The sequence below is a fragment of the Gobius niger genome (assembly GCF_951799975.1).
Source record: "Gobius niger genome assembly, chromosome: 18".
In the NCBI taxonomy this organism is placed as follows: Eukaryota; Metazoa; Chordata; class Actinopteri; order Gobiiformes; family Gobiidae; genus Gobius; species Gobius niger.
In genome coordinates, this window is record NC_136869.1 from 19,835,900 (window position 1) to 19,854,247 (window position 18,348).

The 18,348-nt window shown below is 43.3% G+C and overlaps 1 protein-coding gene across 2 annotated transcripts in view; it reads left to right on the forward strand.

Moving 5' to 3' along the window:
- The first annotated feature begins 1,083 nt into the window (after nucleotides 1-1,083).
- smarcd3b (SWI/SNF related BAF chromatin remodeling complex subunit D3b) overlaps nucleotides 1,084-18,348 on the forward strand; it is a 37,882-nt gene continuing 20,617 nt past the window's right edge. The window contains exon 1 of one of the 2 annotated variants that reach the window (XM_079576683.1): nucleotides 1,084-1,457. In XM_079576683.1, coding sequence (XP_079432809.1) covers nucleotides 1,446-1,457 — 12 coding nt within the window. In that variant the 5' untranslated portion in view covers nucleotides 1,084-1,445. Of the gene's footprint in view, nucleotides 1,458-1,859; nucleotides 2,004-18,348 lie in introns of those variants that run through there. The other variant, XM_079576684.1, reaches the window with a different exon arrangement.

The following is an 18,348-nucleotide window of genomic DNA, read 5'->3' on the forward strand; positions in this document are numbered from 1 at the left end:
ATATTCTCTTCCCTTCTATGAGTTGAATCTGTCCTGGAAACAGTATTATTATTATTAATGAGCAGGAAGATGTTTGTCTCCTTTTTCCACCAGAACGTCAACACAATGATATAAAAGGGTTTGCCTCTATGTTTTCTCTGGTTTGCCATTCTTTAGAGGGTTATCATTTAATTTCCTTATCGGACATGGGCACAGGATATGTCACAAAGAGGTAGAATTTCCATAACTCTCAACCCTACCCAGTTCTATCCTAGGTATACGAACTCTCCCAGTTAGACCATTAAAAAATGCTACTCTTTCATAAAATTGTCACTTCACTGCCACAAAACCACCCTCCAAAAAAAGAAAGAAAAAGTTGACAGCATAAAACATGTTATTTAAATAGGTTTTGTCGTATATTATCCATAACGCATGGCTTTTAAAGGCACGCAGCGGAACATATTGGACTATGCAGTTGCCATCAACACAAAACATGCTCCCAATGACCAGCTCAACACAGACAATGCCATTACTGCAATGGGTAATCAATGTGTCATCTCCATGGAGACGAGCCGGAGACGTACCCACGCCCGGTAAAGTTACAGTCATGTCTCAGGATAGCTGATCCTCTCACAGCAAAGGAACATGTTTGTTTGTGTATTTATGCAGTATTTTTCAATGATGATAACGTCTGTCATAAAATAAATGCTTGTATTTCAATTTTATCAACTGGGTAAATCTGCACGGTGTGGCTTTAAGTTGGATGTCCTATATACATTATGGCTTAGTTAGGGATCAGGTGGCGCTTGTGTTCTCGCAGTACAGTACAGTCTGTGTCCACTGTAGCCAAAATCCCCTACAATTCATTCTTTGTGATAGTATCTCCCAATAAAACAACACTGGGAAGCCCTGCGTAAAAGTAGTCATGCAAATTGATCGCCGGATTGTAGCCCTCTCCAAAAAAAAAAAAATAATAAATAAAAACTCGCTCATGAGAATAATTTGTTGACACTCCCTCCTTGTGCCACTGATATTTTTTCTTTTTTTTTTCTTTTCTTTTTTTTTCTTCTTTCACAGGGAGCCAGACCGCGCCTGCGCCGCTGCTTCCCTTTTCCCCCAACAAGGCTCTTCACCAATCGCGGTCCGTGTTAGCTCCATCCCCGGCCCGGCGGTCCCACAGGCCAGCACCACCAGCACCAGCAGCAGCAGCAGCAGCACCACCACGCACCAGACAGCCGCGCTAATAACTCGCCCGTGTGTCCGCTAATGGGAGAGTGAGACACACGTCCAAAGGCGCCGCTGTCTGAACGCGCGAGAGGGAAGGGGAGGGGGGGGACGCTGCGAGGAAGTTGTGAAGAATAAACTGAGCAGAACCGAACCGCGCCAGGACCGGGGACTCGCTTTCACATTGTGCTGAGTATCCAGTAAAAAAAAAAAAAAAAAAAAAAAGAAGAAGGCGCAGAGTGATGGAGAGAAAGGTAGGAAAGCTTTTTTTTTGTTTGGGCTACCTTTTTTCTTTTTTTCTTTTTCTTCACATGGGCACATTTTATTCCGGGCTCGCTGCGCTACTGCCTGGTATGCGCATCCACCATTTCCAACTATATTCTTTATTCTGTAAGGCAGCGGGATTAGTGCGCACTGGAGTTTTTTTTCTTCTTCTCGTCTGCTAGCTTGGCTTTTTTTTTTTTTTTTTTTTTTTGGTAGGATATTGCCATTTTGTGTACACCTTTTGTTGGGGTTTTTTGGCGAGCTTTCCAGACGCATGGTGCACAATGCCATGGTAGATTAGGGATGTGCTGGGGAGTATTTTTTTTTAGGGAGGTGGGGGGGAGGCACTGGCTGTTTGTAGGCTACTGTATCCCTGCATCATCATCCGCCACGGCGCTCGGACTGTATTGACTGACTTATAGTTGCGATATAGGCTTTCCTTCTCGCTAACACCACCCGCTCGACGCATGCACGCAGACACCAGCGCGGCTTGTTAACCTTGGCTGGTGTGGGAAGCAGACACTTGAGGAGTAATGGTGAGGATGCTATAAGGCCGTGAGAGTGCACCAAGTAGCTTTCTGTGCAACCCCCGGTTTAGTGTAGCCTCTACCTCCTCCTTCCCTCCCTCCCTCCCTCCTTCCCTCCCTCCTTGGAATCAACAGTCCGCCGGTGCCATGTTTGTACGGTCTCTCTCCCCCCTGTGTATGTGGATTTTAGACAGGAAAAAAGTTTAGAGTTTCACTGCGTGTGCGTGGTGCTCGAGGCGGGAATGTGAGGGGGGCGCACAGCCAGAGTTTGATCTCATTTTGCTGATTCGAAGAAAACCGATATTGTGATTTCTCATAGTTTCTTGTGCATTCTCGTAAGTACCATAATAACGTTTAGAAATGCTAAATGTAAGGAAAAGGAGAGACTAGAGGGGCTTGTCGGGATTTTGAAATAGGCTTTGTGCACCCTCCACAGGCAGCAGTGGGGATTGCAACAGGCTTTCACTTCTAACGCAATGCTAGCAAATCGACGGCGCCACGAGAGAAGCACTTTGCGGAACAGGTCGGGCTTGGATTTGGAAATGCGAAAACGAGAAGTAGAGTTAATATCTATGATGCGATTAAGTCCAGGAAGTACAGTTTGGAGCGCTCAAAGTGAATAGGATTACTCACTGAAGTGAAATACTACGCCAAGTGTGTTTTTGATGTGGAGATAAGGTAAAAGCTCTGGAGAGAAAAAGGTTGATTTTGCAGGATGTGTTACCATTTTTAATATTGTGTTGTGTCTTAATGAGTTTGTGCAGTTTAACAAAAGAACAGATCAAATAGATGTAAGTCAAAGAAGCCGTGCAACTTTCTGAACCCACCTCTGTTTGGGTTTGCAGTCTCGGTGAAAGAATGTGCAGGAAACACAATACTTTTTAAATATGCTGCAAAAAAAAAGTCTTGACATTTCAAGGTAAAACTCGCTTCCAATAAAAATATCTGTGAAGTTTTGCTTTTTATTAGCGGCTTTAATCGTGAACAGCTGGCACCTCGGGGACTACTTTGGGCCTTAGCGGGCTGGCAGCGCGCTCCGATATCATAAGCCGTGTGTTCACTTCTGCGGTCCACTTTCATTGTCTTTGTAAAAAGTTGTTGATATCTTTCCAGCCAAGAGCCTTGAGTTGGTTAAGCCTGGATTTTCTTGTTAATATCCCGCATAGCTGGGTGCAAGCCTGAAAACTCACGGTGGCGGTTTTCCATAAATCGATGCAAATTGAACTTGTCATTCCTTTCATTTTTCTGAGGACTTTTTCCCCCCAGAAATCTTTCATGTTTATTTCCATGCCGTGAAAACGTTCCACCTCGATTTTTTTTTACTTCCATTGAGACACTTTGCAATTGCTTTAAATCCAACCAGACCCAAACAGAGAACAGAAGTCTCCCTGTCTTTGAAGCGACGGTTTATTCCAAAATGCTGCCGACATTTTCACAAGTGCTCCCTGACCTAGCAACAGACATGAAAAAAAAAAAACGAATAGTTGCGTTTACGTGGTATCACTTGGTAAGGGCCAGTTGTGGTGGAGTTTGGTAGAATTTGTGAAAAATCTTGTGTGTTTTCTGACCTGGTTTATGGTTAATATCTCTGTGGTAACTTGGCCGACACAAAAACACAACATGGCACACGAACTGGCATAAAGTTCAAAGTCTTCCCTGTGATCAAGTAACAGTTTAACATTTTTGGTGACATTGCCTAATCACACATTGCTGGTCAATAGGAACTGAATGTGGAAGATTATTAGTGCAAATGTTGTGGATTTTGTGTTTTCTTAAGCTCTCAGTACAGAAAAAAAAGGTTATGTGTCATCTGTTGAACTTTGGTGCACTCCCAGGGTAAATCCGCTTTACAAACTGACTGAAAAATGGTTATATGTGTCATTTAGATGTGAGCATTTTACTACCTTTTGTGCGTTTGCTTTGATTAGTCCTTGATTTTGGCCCGAAGGTGTCGTAGGGGTGAACCAGGGTCAGACGAGCTGCGCAAACAACACATTACCCCAGGAAGTGGCTTCGTCAACAAAGAGCAATATTTTAGCAACAGGCTGAATAAATGTAATGTTTAAATATTCACCCTGCTGCTAAAAGATGGTTAGTTGCTGACGAAGCCTCTCGTGGTGAGAGGTGAAGCATGAACAACATTAAACAACCCAATACAGATGACAGATTTGACTTTTTTTTTGTGCAAATTTGTGGACTTGATCCTTAAGAAAGACACTCATCACAGCCTGTGGATTTTCAGTTTCGAGATAGAGCGTTTGGCCTCTGCCCTCCATAATGTGAAACTATAATGTGTGACCTATTAAGGCAACAAACGTGACGGCTTCCTTTTACAGATTTTTTTCTTCTTTAATGCTTGAGCTGGCTTTGCTTTTTAAGGCAAGCCTTGCGATCCTCTCCAACTACTCATCCTATAAGTCTACCCGGAGCACACCAAGGCCAGCCGTAATTTGTAGTGCACTTGTGACCTTTCCCCTATCAAACTTTCTTGTGTGCACACTTTCTGTTCCCCTGAATGTATCGGGTCACCCAATTAAAAGTTCCCAGGCTTTTGTGTTTGGTGTTATAAGCGGGGATAAATGGACAATGGAGAACTTCCTTTTTCAGACGGAGAGGAATGTGCTGCCTCAATAGCTGTTTGTTAAAACCCAAATGAGCTGACGGGGAACAGTTTGCTAAAATTATGCATTTCGCTGAAGTTCATGGAGTGTAAAATTAGAGAAGGCATTAGCTGGGAGTGGATAGCTGTGATAATGAAGGAGCACTTACCAAATACCAAAATAGGCTAAGGTGGTGATGCAGTGGATTGAATTTTAATCAAATTATGAATCAAATTATGACTCAAATTTGAATCGATTTACATATTTGACAATTGTAATTATTGGTACAAGGCTTTTTAAACTAGATCAAGAGCCAATCCCGTTACAGCTCAGAGTTTGGATGTTTGGATGCTGAGGAATAAATTGGTTTATGGTTAAAGCCGCACTAAACCACTGGTTAATAGATTAAAGTTCAAGCTTTAATTAACAAGAAACAGGGAAATAAGAAATACTTAAAATATGTGTCTTACTGTGAGTGGGCTCGCCTCTCCTCCGACCTGACTCGTATCTTTGCCAGGAGCGAGACATTACCATCTTGTCTACATAGACATATTACTTGCTTTTCCTTTGACTAAAAGTGTCCTAAATTTCTAAATTCTCTTTCAAGCTGAAGTTTGTTTTAAAATGTCATTTTCATTTTTGCTCTAATTTTTCATGTGCAAACTCAAAGACTTGCACTTGTATTGTGCTTTGCAAGCCTGTATTACAAACTGTAGTGCAGTGTTTCCTACAATGTAGTCGTTATTCATTCACGTCATTCTTAGTGGTGGTAAGCTACTATTGTAGCCACAGCTGCCCTTGACTGTCAGAAGTGAGGCTGCCAGTTTGCGCCATCATGCAAACTCCACACAGAGAGGTCCCGTCCAGATGGGAATCGAACCCGGGACCTTCTTACTGTGAGGCACGAGTGCTAATCGCTGCATCACGTGTTGCCCCTGAAAGACATGAAGCATTTTCACAATAGACCCATTTCTTTCAAATACTTCTGTGTTAGTGAGCACTTCTCCTGTGGATAATCCATTCCCCCTCACACGTGTGGCATATCAAGATGCATGAATATGAGATAAGGTCATGGGACTTATGCTTAGGCTGGCCACAATAAAAGGACGTTCAGAAATGTTCAGTTTTGTCTTAGTGGGGGGGTCGGAGGGGTCAGTTTCTGGTGATCACTACTTACCTCACACAGTGGAGCACATTTCCTTCTTAGAGTTGATCAGGTTGTTGTACAGTACAACAAACACAGGTGCATTTTATTGATGTCATTTTGAATGCACAGAGATACCGCGAACGTGCCCTTCATCCACGACCATCACCTCATGTTGCAGCCTGATAACACACAGCCCCATGTCGCAAGGATCTGTGCACAATTCCTGGAAGCTAAAAACATCCCAGATCTTGTGTCAATGGATGACATGTCCATTGAGCATGTTTGGGATGCTCTGGATTGGCGTGTATACAACAGTGTGTTCCAGTTCCTGCCAATAACCAGGAACCTCGTACAGCCAAGAGGGGTGGACCAACATTCACCAGGCCATAATCAACAACCTGATCCACTCTATGAAGGAGATGCACTATGTGAGGCAAATGTTGGTTACACCAGATACTGACCCCCCAAATCCATCCTACATAACAAAACTGAACATTTCAGGGGGACTTTTATTGTGGCCAGCCTAAGGCACACACCTGTGCAATAATCAGGCGTCTAACCAGCATCTTGGTATGCCACACCTGAGAGGGAGAATGGATTCTCTCCACAAAGGAGAGGTGTTGTGTTCACTAGCAGATTTAGACAGATTTGTGAAAGATATTTGAGACAAATGGGTCTATTGTGTAAACAGAAAATGTTTTATGTGACTTCAGTGAATAAGAAATGTGAGCAAAAACAAAAATGTTTTTGTTGTATAAGCCTTTTTTTTCTCTTGAATATGAAAAATGGACGTTGATCAATATGTAAAATGTGATTTATGTATTTGCCATATCATTGAGTGAGCTCTGTAATGTGCTGCACTAGTAAAAGCGCTGTTCAGATTCATAGATCTTTTTGCCTCTGCCGTTTAGAGTGTTTCTCATTTGCTGCTTTGCTTTGTGTTATGGATAATCCAGCCACAAACACAAGCTGGAATATTACCCACCCACAAAATGGTGCACGCTTGCTGATCCTTAATGTCTAGAAGGGCAAAAATTCACATCAATATGACAAGAATTACTGCAAGTGAATCTGCTTTTCCTGCTGCAGTGATTATTCCACAGTCATGCAGCCATGGAACGTTTGCCTTTATAACAATATATGGACATTGGCGTAACACTTGGGTCTTCTGTGTACTGAAAATATTGACTCTGTTGCTCCATGTTTCCATCTTTTACCTTCAAACCTCATTTCATGCCCTATCTGTAAACACTGTTTTGGCTGTGCTTCACCGCAGCTGTGTCATTTCCGGATTATAGATTTTTCCACTTTTCAAAATGGAGCTCTTTGTAACCTAATTACATGGAGAGCCCCTGCCCTGCCTATAGCCAAAGATTATATTGTTGCGTTATTATTAATCACAGCAATCTGACCCAAAGCTCTGCATATTGCTCCCATTTGTAACGTCTAATAGGATTTGCAGAGAAGGCAGTCTGCAGGCCCGAGCGCACATGACCCATTTAGATGTGAGCGTTCAATACTGTGCCATACTGTGAAGCCCTGTGTGCAGTGAAACTCAATACAGAATAGTGGCCACTCTTTATCTGCCACTTGCAAATATATGTTCTGACCTTTTCTGCAGCACACGATTAATTATTCACAACAGGTGCACAGCAGTGAAGTGGCCACGAGGATCTTTTGTTCATAAACATCGGGCTGCACGATTTATCGCCAAATGATTCTTATTGCAATATCAGGTTTCACAATATATCAAGTGGGTTTTAGCTTCGTTTTAGTCCTGATTTTGAACTTGATTTTGTCTAGATCTGACACAATTTGATGGAAAAATGAATGGTTTACATTTTGCTTAAATTATTAAGTTATTCATCCATCCATTGTACTATTATTCATCCATCCATTGTACTTTGGGATATATGAAGTAGTACGTAGTGATAATTATAAGCCAAAATATGAATCTGCTCATAGTTTTTAAAGCAAGGATCTGGCCAAAGAGTAATGTGCAGGCCTCAGCCCTCCATCTAAAATTAACTTTTAGGAAGTGGTGAAGGCAACCTATATGTAAGCAATGTGAGAAACTAACAATTGGACTATGGGAATGTATGGGAATCATCCATGTACTTAGTTGTGCGTATAAGCTGCAATACACAGTTTTCCACAATGACTTTCTTCTGTTTATTATGTAAGGTGTATGTAAGTGATTCATAACGTTGCGTGGGATGTGTAGCAGTCTGTATCCACTGAGAGACATTATGTGAACTCTTCCCCCTAAAACAAATGTAGAAATCTCAAACCAGTAAGCTGCTAAATGATCGTTAAAATCCCCCATATTCAATTGGAATTATTATTGGAAAGGAAACATTTCATGTAAACTTTTAGAAGTCCGATGACGTCATGTAAACACTGTTATTTATAGAAGTTTTGATGGTGAGAGTTCAGGTGAATGTATTTTCCTCAAGTTAAAGCCGCACTGCGGAACATTCCAGGTTGTATGTTGCTAAGTCACAAGAGGAACTAAACTGAAACAAAACCCCACCTCTCCCTCCGATTGTAATATGAGAGAGAGCTTCTTTCTCCGTCGACTGGTTTGAAAATGTGTAGTTACTAAGCTTCATATCACATGGATTCTTTGTTCATTCATGTGTGTCCGGCTGCCGCAGTTTCCTTGTGGGACTCCTTATCTCCCTGTGTGTGCTGCAGTGTCCCATCCCCAGTCGCGTGGATTTGGAGTTGTCCGGGACTGGCCTCTTTCTGTCTGCTCGTGCTCTTGTCCCACATGGGCAGAGTGGTGCTGAAAGATCAGGGCTAATACTTGGAGAGTGGGATAGGGAGGGACTGGGGGGGGCGAAGGAGGGGGTGTTTTCTGCAACTACAGGGATTTTGAAGAACTTTTGAGCGCGGCCTGCTTGACTTGTCATCTCCGAGATTTTTAATGAAATATTTGAGAGTCGTGCTGTTTCACTATAGATACAGACGGCATCGTGTCATACAATGGGCCGTGGCCTAGCCGAGGGGGTAGAAAGCAATTTTTAGCTGTTTTGTCATGGACTATTACCATATTTATCACACGCCAATAAAGTTTTTTTCACTGTAAGTTGTTCAGTAAAAGTAAAAAACGGCACTCGTTGTAATGTAACGTCGCATGTAGCTAATGTTCTTCTCGTTTTTTATGGGCTGTTAAACCACTTTGCTCCTCTTCATGTCTGTCTCTTTGTTTAGTCAAAAAAAATATTTAAAAAATGGGGAAACATTGGGCAAAAAGTTTTGAAAAAGATGGAAATAATTCGAGCTTCCTTTAATGCTGGGTCTATGGACCAACAGTGTCAAAGCTTGTTTTATAAAGATATAGTTTTTCGATATCGGTCGTACCTAAACTTTTTTTCCAATACTATACTGGTATTATTTAACAGTTCCCAGCCCTATTTTTGTGTAAGGGTTTTAAAAAGTATCCTTGAAATTTTCGTTAGTGATAAGGCTGTAAACGTTAGTGCTTTAACTCCTGATTAATCCATCTGTCTGTCTATTTTCTTACGCTGAATCAAAATCTAATTACCGTGCCGTTTCATGCACCACAGCACTATCAATTGCGCTATAAACTCAACCTAAATATTGTTAATTATGTACTTACATACTTGTGTTCAACTTCAGTTTCTAGCGCCCAGGTTTGTTTCGATGGGGAGCAGGGTCTTAAAGGGAAAGGCGGCAATTTGCAGCACCAAAAACAAAGCCAAGCCAAACTTTGAATGAGTTTTCAATCAATGTAGCATTTTCTAACCAAGGTAGTGATCAAGATGTGTTTGACATTTTTACTACAGGTAAATACCACTAAAAAGCTCAAGTAGAAGCTCTAATTCACTTCGTGGCGAGCTTTCTCTCCGCCTCAGTAAAGATTCCATGTCAGATTTACAGTGCGAGCTCCAAACACTTCCCCTTTTCTTTTCACTCGGGCCAGCTGCTGCTCCAGTTTGGTCGCTTCCACCCCATTGGCTGCCGGTCGCTAATCGAAGGCAGATTACCCCGTTGTCATGGTTGCGGCAAACAGGAAATGCCCCAAAGCAGGTAAAGCTTCTGGGTCGTTCCGGTGCGCTGCCCGTTGCTGCGGGGGGAAACTGGGCTCATTACTAAAGGCTTTTGCTTGGCGCTCTCCATCTGCTCCCACAATGGCTCCTTTTTTCACATTGACAGGACTGGGCCGGCGCTGCCAACATTCAGAGTGAACTCAAACCGCCAAAGCGCTGCACCGGCAAATAAGGCCCAAGAGAAGATGTCTTTCTCCCTCTTTTTGATTTATTCAACTTACTCGAAGCTAGTTTGTGCGTGAAAACCATTTGGGTACTGACAATCGGATTTGAAATGAGCGGCGAAACTGCGAGCGTACGGGCATTGCTTGTAAAAATGTAGTCGGAGAAGAAATATTCCAATGCCATCATCTGTACTGGGTTGTTTTATGATTGAGGAGGATGCAAGAGGCTTCTTCAGTCAAGGCTGCACTTATACTGTTCTAGTAGAAAGAGTTTGCCTTGTTATTAATTCCACCCTTTTTTATTCTTAAAGCTACTCACTTGTTTAATGGCCTATGTAGTTAAGTCATACTGGACTGGATTTTCTGGAATTGGGCTGCAGGGTTTATCGATATGGAATCGCAATCGAGGTTTTGACCACTGTGATATCCTAACCTTTGAGTGATAGATGTTCACCGATCGGAAATGTGGAGCCTTTGTGATCTCAGGTTCAGCTGCAACAGATGAAAGAGTTGAGTTTCCATAAAGCAGATTCTAAAGTGATTAGGTAGATGCTATTTGATTCCATCCCGGACTTTTTGTAGTCACGTGGCTGTCCCCCAGAGGTACTCTGAATGTCGGGGAAAGGTGGAAGCCGGACCCTTCCATAAAAAAAATGTAATATTTTTGAAAGTAGACTATTGTGTATTGTTCTAATATTCAGCAAGAATATGTTGTTAGATCCTAGTCTGAAAGTAACTGGACCTCCTTTCATTTTAGCAGTTTAATCATTTAAGTCAGGGCTGTCCAAACTTTTTCCATGTGGGGCCACATATTGAAGCGTATATGGGGTGAGGGGCCACAGAGGTGGTCAGTGACGCAAACTTTTTGATTAGGTGTATTTAGCAGAGGTTTAAATTGTGCCCCACACCTTTATTTATGCTTAAAACCTTAATGCCAGCTCTGTCTCACAACAAAATGTTAGTTGTTTGGTTAGAATTGTGTAGAATTATTAAACTTGAACTAAAAAGGACCATCTCTGATGATGTGTGGCGATTCAACAACAAGCTCGAGGCCCACATTTGGACCCCGGGCCGCTTTTTGGACACCCCTGATTTAAATGTATCAAATATAATGATCGCAAATCGAATCACAATCGCAATATTTGTCCAAATGTTCATTTTAGCAAGAAAGCAATGGTTAAGGTAGTGTTTTAGCTAATTTGAAAACTCCCTTCTTCATTATAAATGCTGCAGTGCATCCAAGCCTTTTCCAAAAACAGTCCCAAAAGTAAACCTCACTCCTTCTCACCCACGTCTACACAAATGTCCGGCACTTGCCCCATTCACTTTATTGTACCTTTTGATCCCCCAAATATGCACAGGCGGCCTATTATGTCTGTCACGGGAGGCTTGCTTCTCCCTCTCCACTCTCCGGGAGCTCATTTTTATAACATATCCGAATAGGCCCTTAAACTCTGTGCTCCTAATCCCCCCCACCCCCCCACCCCCCCTGCTCTCTCTCTCTCTCTACAGCGAAGGTGCACAGTCTTCGCGCTTTTGCACAGTCCCTTTGATGACCGCTGATGGCCAATGAGTCGCCCTCCCAGAGCTCCGGCCTGTATTAAGCTTTCCAAGTGTGTGTGTGTGTGTGTGTGTGTGTGTGTGTGTGTGTGTGCGCCCGGCTCTTATAAACCGAAGAAAGGGGAAGGAGAGAGGCCCAGAAGAGAGGGAAGTACAGTCCCCCCCCCCTGCCTCCCTCCTGTGCACCCCATCTGTCCGGGACAATAACGTTGACGAGGGCAGGTTCCTAGACTCTGGTATGTAAACGGTGCCACTGGGAACTGCGCTGAGGAGGACTGCTGCGTTTGACATTCTTCCTCTTAGTGCTGCAAGACTGTGATTTCATTTTGCGATGTGGCTTTGCGAATTGAAGACTAAAATTTCTTTCCAGCGTAGTAGAGCGCATTGTTACAGCAGCGTTACAGTATTGACCATAGTGGAAAATATTTGTGGTTGATCTTGCAAGAATGAACTGGAGTTAACCGCAGTGTGATGGCTTCGTTATTTCCAAGTACAAAGAGGCAGGTTTCTCCTAAAATGGCCCGGTCTTACTAAACCGTAGATGTGGATTTAGTCTCATCATGTGTGACAAAAAAACCAACATCCACACTAACAGAGCGGTTTCCATTTTAAAACTGGCTCTGCTGTTTGTCCACCTCTAGTGGCCACAAAGGCGACTCAACCGGATCACATTGAGGTTTGACGGGGGCACACCGGGGTGGCAGAATATTTGGAAAAACACCGGATTGTGATTTTGCCTGAAACACATTTTTGTTTCAATCAATGTTCAGTTCATACATAGTTCAAATTTAAAAAGGATCAGACGTTTTCAGAGCGCTATATTACTGAAATGATTGTTCTCTTTGTGGTGCGTTAACCCCCGCCTTAACCAAGCACACTTTCTCCAGTAAAAAGCTTCTTGACCTGAGAGCTTACAGCCTATGGGTCAATGTAACACGTCATTTGAAAGCTAAGGCGTAGAAAACTGACCTAAGTTTCTTCTATGTTTTTGTCGTTTTTCTGTGATTTTCATTGCGTTTTTGTCATATTTTTTTGTGCAACATTTTGGTCTTAGCTTTCAAATACGGCGTTACACTGGCCCATTGGCTGTAAGCTCCAGTCAAGAAGCTTTTAGATTTGGAGATGTATTGTATGTAGATTGTATGTAGATTTGGAGATGCTATTTCTGTGGATGTCCTTGACGGAGGAAATTAGCACCTTGTGTTGCTCAACTGTACACTTTTCCTTCACTTTATATATGTTAACCTGGACAGGGTTTTATTTTTTGTTTTGTTTTGTTTTTTGTTATATATTTATTTATCTAATTTTTCATTTTTGGGGACTGCTTTTTACGCAACTTTGAGTTTCTCTGCCCATCATAAGGGAAATGGGGATGTGGGTGACAAAAAGGGTATAAAATGAAAGTGTAATGCATGCAAAAAAAAGTGCAAAATGCCAATGCAATGTAACACTTCAATAAATAAAAAAATCACAAAAAAAAAGAAGCTTTTAGATTTGGATAAAGCCAAACTGGAGAAAATGTACCTATAAGGCGGGGGTTAAGAGGTTAATTGTGAACTTGGTAACACTTAAACTTGACTATTTTGTCCTTCATTGCCCATTGCCATGAACCACTTTTGATCTCCTATCTCCATATCCTATAAATAAAAAAATTCTTCCAAAGCCTAAATCGAAAATGGACCTTATACTAAAAAGACTCCTTGATTGAGACCTCTCCATAAGGTCGTAGCTTAAAGTAGTTCTTATCAGCCACCATTTCTCATTGCTGTAAACCCCATTCTTCCGCCTCAGTCAGACTGCTCCCTCTGCTGGTCATTACTGAAATTGCTCTCTGTCTGCCAACCCCCCCTCTTTTCTCCCCTCCTCTAGCCCCCCCTCCTCTCTGTCTGTTGCCCTGGGACATGATAGAGGAGACGCTGGGGGTCCTCCAAGGGGTACTTCAGCGCTCACTTAAAGCATGGACAAGCACCAGTTACCGCATCCTCCGTGTGTTATCATCCACTCTGCGCAGCTGGAGAGAGAAAGGGCCCCGTCCCCGTATCTGCACTGATAAGCTCGGCCACTTGACCTTGCCATAAATCAACTCACTTTTGCGTTGCCTCATTCGCCTGTTCTACAATAATGACATATGCAACTAAATCCACGGTTATTCGTAGAGTTGGGCTGATTTAGCAAACCTTAAAAAAAAGTTAATAATGAAAAGACACCTGCAGTACCGAAACCAAACAGCAGGGGTCACCAGTAGGTAAAATATTCACTGTGCTGCATGAAGAGAATAGGAATGGGCCACGCTTTGCCTTTTCAAGTCCAGTGATTTTAGTGTAAAGGTGTGAAAGAATCTCACAGAATTGCTATGTATATATATATATATATTTCCCCCCCGTGCGTCGGTCCGTCGCAGGAAGTGGATGATGCGCTTCCTTTATAGCTGCTCTCTTCAGGTCGTGACCCCTGGCCTAGGGTCAAATAGGCAGGAGCCAGCTGTCCACATAATCTCGAGAGCCACCCCTGAGAATAACTGGAGCAACATGGAGTCTGTTGTTTATGTGCATACCCAACATATTTTTAAAGCTGAAGCTCCTTAACCTCCATGTAGGGCTGCCTGCATGATTTGGGGGAGGAGAATGGCTAATTGTGAGTTTGCGATCCATGTGTTAAAGGTCCCGATTCGGCACATTTTTAAACATGTCCTGGAGCATTTAACATTTTCAAAGAGGGCTGGAGTAGAAACAGCTAAACTGACACAAGGATCACATGCTTTTGTACAGGCCTAAAGTACAGGAGATTTTATACACTATGAATCTCAATAAATAGACATTATTTGGTATTTCTGTACCACGTATTGTTACACAAAATTGACCACCGTTTTGCTATACTGTGATATGTTCTTACCTGAGCTTAGACGAGTTGATGCGTACCTGTCTGGTCTATGTGCATGCCCGTGGAAGAGTTTGGTCGCTTCTAACTTCACCCCCGTTTGGAGCTATAAGAATAGACTGTGAGAGGCCAAATGCTTACAACATCTTTGGTCTTTTGGCGTGACTGAGGGCACACAGTTCTTCCATCCTGTGATATGTTCTTGCCTGAGCTTAGACGAGTTGATACGTACCTGTCTGGTCTTTGCACGTGGACCGTGGAAGAGCGTGGTAGCTTCCAACTTCACCCCACGTTTGGAGCCATAGGAATATGCTGGGAGAGGCCAAATGCTAGCAACATCATTGGTTGATTTGTGTGACTCAGGGCATGCACAACGACCAGACAGGTACGCATCAACTCGTCTAAGCTCAGGTAAGAACATATTTCAGTATGGAAAAACGGTGGCCTGTTCCTTTAATGGGGGAAACCAGTGCACTTGGAGGTTAACCTAGACATGGGAGAACATCTAGCTTCACATAGAGCGGTAACCTGTCAGTCACTGCACAAAAATAAGCACCAGGAACACTGTGTCTTGGCTTTCGCAGCTTGTTATCTCTCAATTTTGAGCATTTATGATGATATTATAGCATCACATGATAGTTGTCTATTAGGCCGATGCTTTCCACTGTTGTTTTGACACTTATTTACGAAGCAAAGCAAACCGTCAGGGACTTGGAAGTGTCACAAGCCAGGCCTCTGTGAACGTGGCCCACTTCGGCTCTTTGTCATTCAAATATCCTCATGAATTTTTCACTGGGCTGGTCCGCCGGCGGTGGAGAAGACGGCAGGCACAGACGAGACAGGGAGCGACGTAATCCCGAGCGTGCGATGGTTTAACTCACAGTAATGGCCGGTGTGGCGACAGGAGCTCCGTGTAATTGGGCTTTAAGACTATGTTATGAGCTGAATCACACACTGTGCACTCTCCTGGACGCCGCTGGCAGCGCTTGATTCCCCCACAAAACCTCTGTCCTTGAAGCAGCCCTGAGTTTTCACCTTTTTTGGGCGGGTGTTTGTTTTATTGTGACGTTTTTCATTTTTATTAAAGCCACACTGCGTAATATTTCATCCACAATGACGGACGAGCAAACATTTAATGCCAGGTGGTTTTATGATGGGTCTTCTCTCCTCGGACCTGACTCGTAGCTTTGCATGTGTGCTACAGCCTTTAACCACTCGGCCACTGCGCATCATGTTTTATTTTTTATTGTGCAATTGGGATTTGGATTCTAGGAATAAGAAATGGCACAGAAGACTGAATATGCACGACCTCTCTGGGGAGATGAGCTCCTTGTGTTGGGATGCACAGCCTTTTGTTTAATGCAGCTCTAATACTGACGGCCCTGTTGTAGATTTAAACAATTACAGTGAAGTAAACCCTGGGAAGAAGCGATAACTTTAGCTATTAACGGAAAACAAAATCCTAATTTTGACCAGAGAAAGGTTTGCATGATCAGTGCTGAATATCGCAGCATTTTTTCAATTCAAGTACTTCAGCAATACTTGGTTTACACATAGCAAGACTTAAACAATATTTTATCGCAATACCTATTCTAAAATACGCCATTTGTCATCAGGAACCAACAAAGCAACTTTCTTTAGTGCTGTCTCTGGACCAACAGCACCAAAACTTGCATCTAAAGAAAAATATTTATCAAACCTTTTTTCCCCAATACCGTATAGTTTAACCTCTTAACCCCCACCTAAACACGGCAAGGAAAAAGATCCGTTCAGATCAGTTTTGTAGGTCTTAGCTTTCAAATGAGGCGTTACACTGGCCTTTAGGCTGTAACTTTTTAGATTTGGGCAAAGATGAACTGGAGAAAATGCACTCGGTTAAGGTGGGGGTTAAGAGGTTAACGGTACCCAGGCCTATGCATGATGTAAGAAAATGTTTCCTATTTGAAAATCATCTTGAATATTGCAATATTTTTTGAAATCATTTCCACACAATACATTGGAACAAAACAAAGTAATCTATTTATTTCATCAAATAATAAAAAGCATTACCTCCAAGTAAGACAAAATCAGGACATGCGCTTCGTGTCACCGTACAATAATCTGACAATAAACTGTGAGATGTTTCTATTTAATTTAATCACTATACTCCCCCACCCCTGCAGCTGCCTTCCAGAAAAATCTCAGCAGAGCCCAACCGCACGTGTCCAGTATCGGTGTCACCTTGCAGGGCCGTGTGTTTGCTGTGTGCCGCTGCCACACTGCCCGACTGTAGTGGCCTCTGGGTGAAAGGTAAAGCTAATGAGGTGCTCGGAGGAAAGACTCCTAACCTCCGATGCACTCCCACAAAGGCCTACACAGGAACACAGGAAAGGAAGGTGCTCTTGACGCGGCCCTTTGTGAAGGAGACAAGGACTCCAGCATTCAAGGAAAGTCCGGTCCCATTTCTCAGGCATGAGTATACAGCTTGACGGAAAGGAAATCATTACAGTATAATCAAGACTTTGTGAGCTGCGAGATGATTTCAATAAGACAAGGCTTGATTTATTGTAATGTTTCTCAAACTGAATGGTTCAGACGTAGTTTACACCCATTTCAGACAGAATTTAGTCCAATTTAGGCAGGTTTTAGACCAAGGGTGCCCAAAGTACAGCCCACGGGCCAAATTCAGTCCTCAGACTAATTTGTGGTGCCCTCAAGGCTTTTTGTTGAATTGGCACAATTCAACAAAAAAATCTACACGATTAAAACCTCAAGTAACATTTTACTGTGAGACAGAACTGGTATTAAGGTTCCAAGGCTAAATAAAATGCATTCACCCATCTGTGGCCCTATGTATGCACTACAATATGCAGTCCTTGATGAAAAAACTTCCCTGTTTTCGACCCTTTGTAGACAACTCTTTAAAGGTACATTATGCAACTTTTCATGCGAGAAAAAACATAAGGTTGATATTTGTGTGTATTTGACCTTGTAGTGACCCAGCGGCCGTATGAGTGGTCATCATGATGCCTTTACTTTCCATCACAGTGGCCTCTACAACGCTCCGGGATCAATTGTGTTGTAGGTTTTCTGGTGAGAGGGTCCGTCAGCAGGGAAAACCTTCTAAACAATTGATCCTGGAGCGTCCTGAAGACCACTGTGATGGACAGTAAAGCCGCCATGCTGACCACTCATACAGCCCCTGGGTCACTACAAGGTCAAAAACGCACAAATATCAACTTTTTTCCCCCCATAAAAAGTTGCATAATGCAGCTTTAATCCTGGTGGTTCTTGGAAGCTTAAATATTTCCTGGTACTAAAGAACCATCTGCCATGCCTATAGGTTACTGATTCGGGAGATAGTTTGTTAACCTTATTTGGCCTCTGCTGTAGCTGTTGATTGTGCTTCCAAACTCTTCAGATTGTGTTTAATCTCTAGTATAAAATCGCCCTTTCGTGATTTTTTTTTTTTTTTAGCTTTTAGAAATGGCAATAGAGCTGTTACGCACCAGCCTATCTCTGCGCGCCCGTCAGCAGACGCACGGGCTGTTCTGCCCACAGCGCCTCGTCCCTGCCTGCGACCGTGTTTCAGTCGGTGTGTGTGTGTAGAACATTTGTGTGTTGTTATGACACGCCGCGTTGCGCCTTTAAGAGCCCGATGTCCTCGCCGCTCCGAGAGAACGCGCCCGGGCCGCGTGCGCTCTGCTGGCCGTGGCCTCTGCGCCGGTCACCGGGGAGACGGGACCGTGCGGCGGCAGCGGAGTGGCTAAAACACTGAGAGAGGCTCGAACCACTGCGAGCCAAACGCAGCTTATCTACCAATGGAATGCAACAGCTGTGTGGCGTTGAGGGGAGAGCCGAGGAGACAGGACGAAGGGGGGGGAGGGAGGGGGAGAGGAGGCGGCGGCGAGGGTGGGCTGGCTGAAACCCCCCCTGCTTGTGCCAGACCCC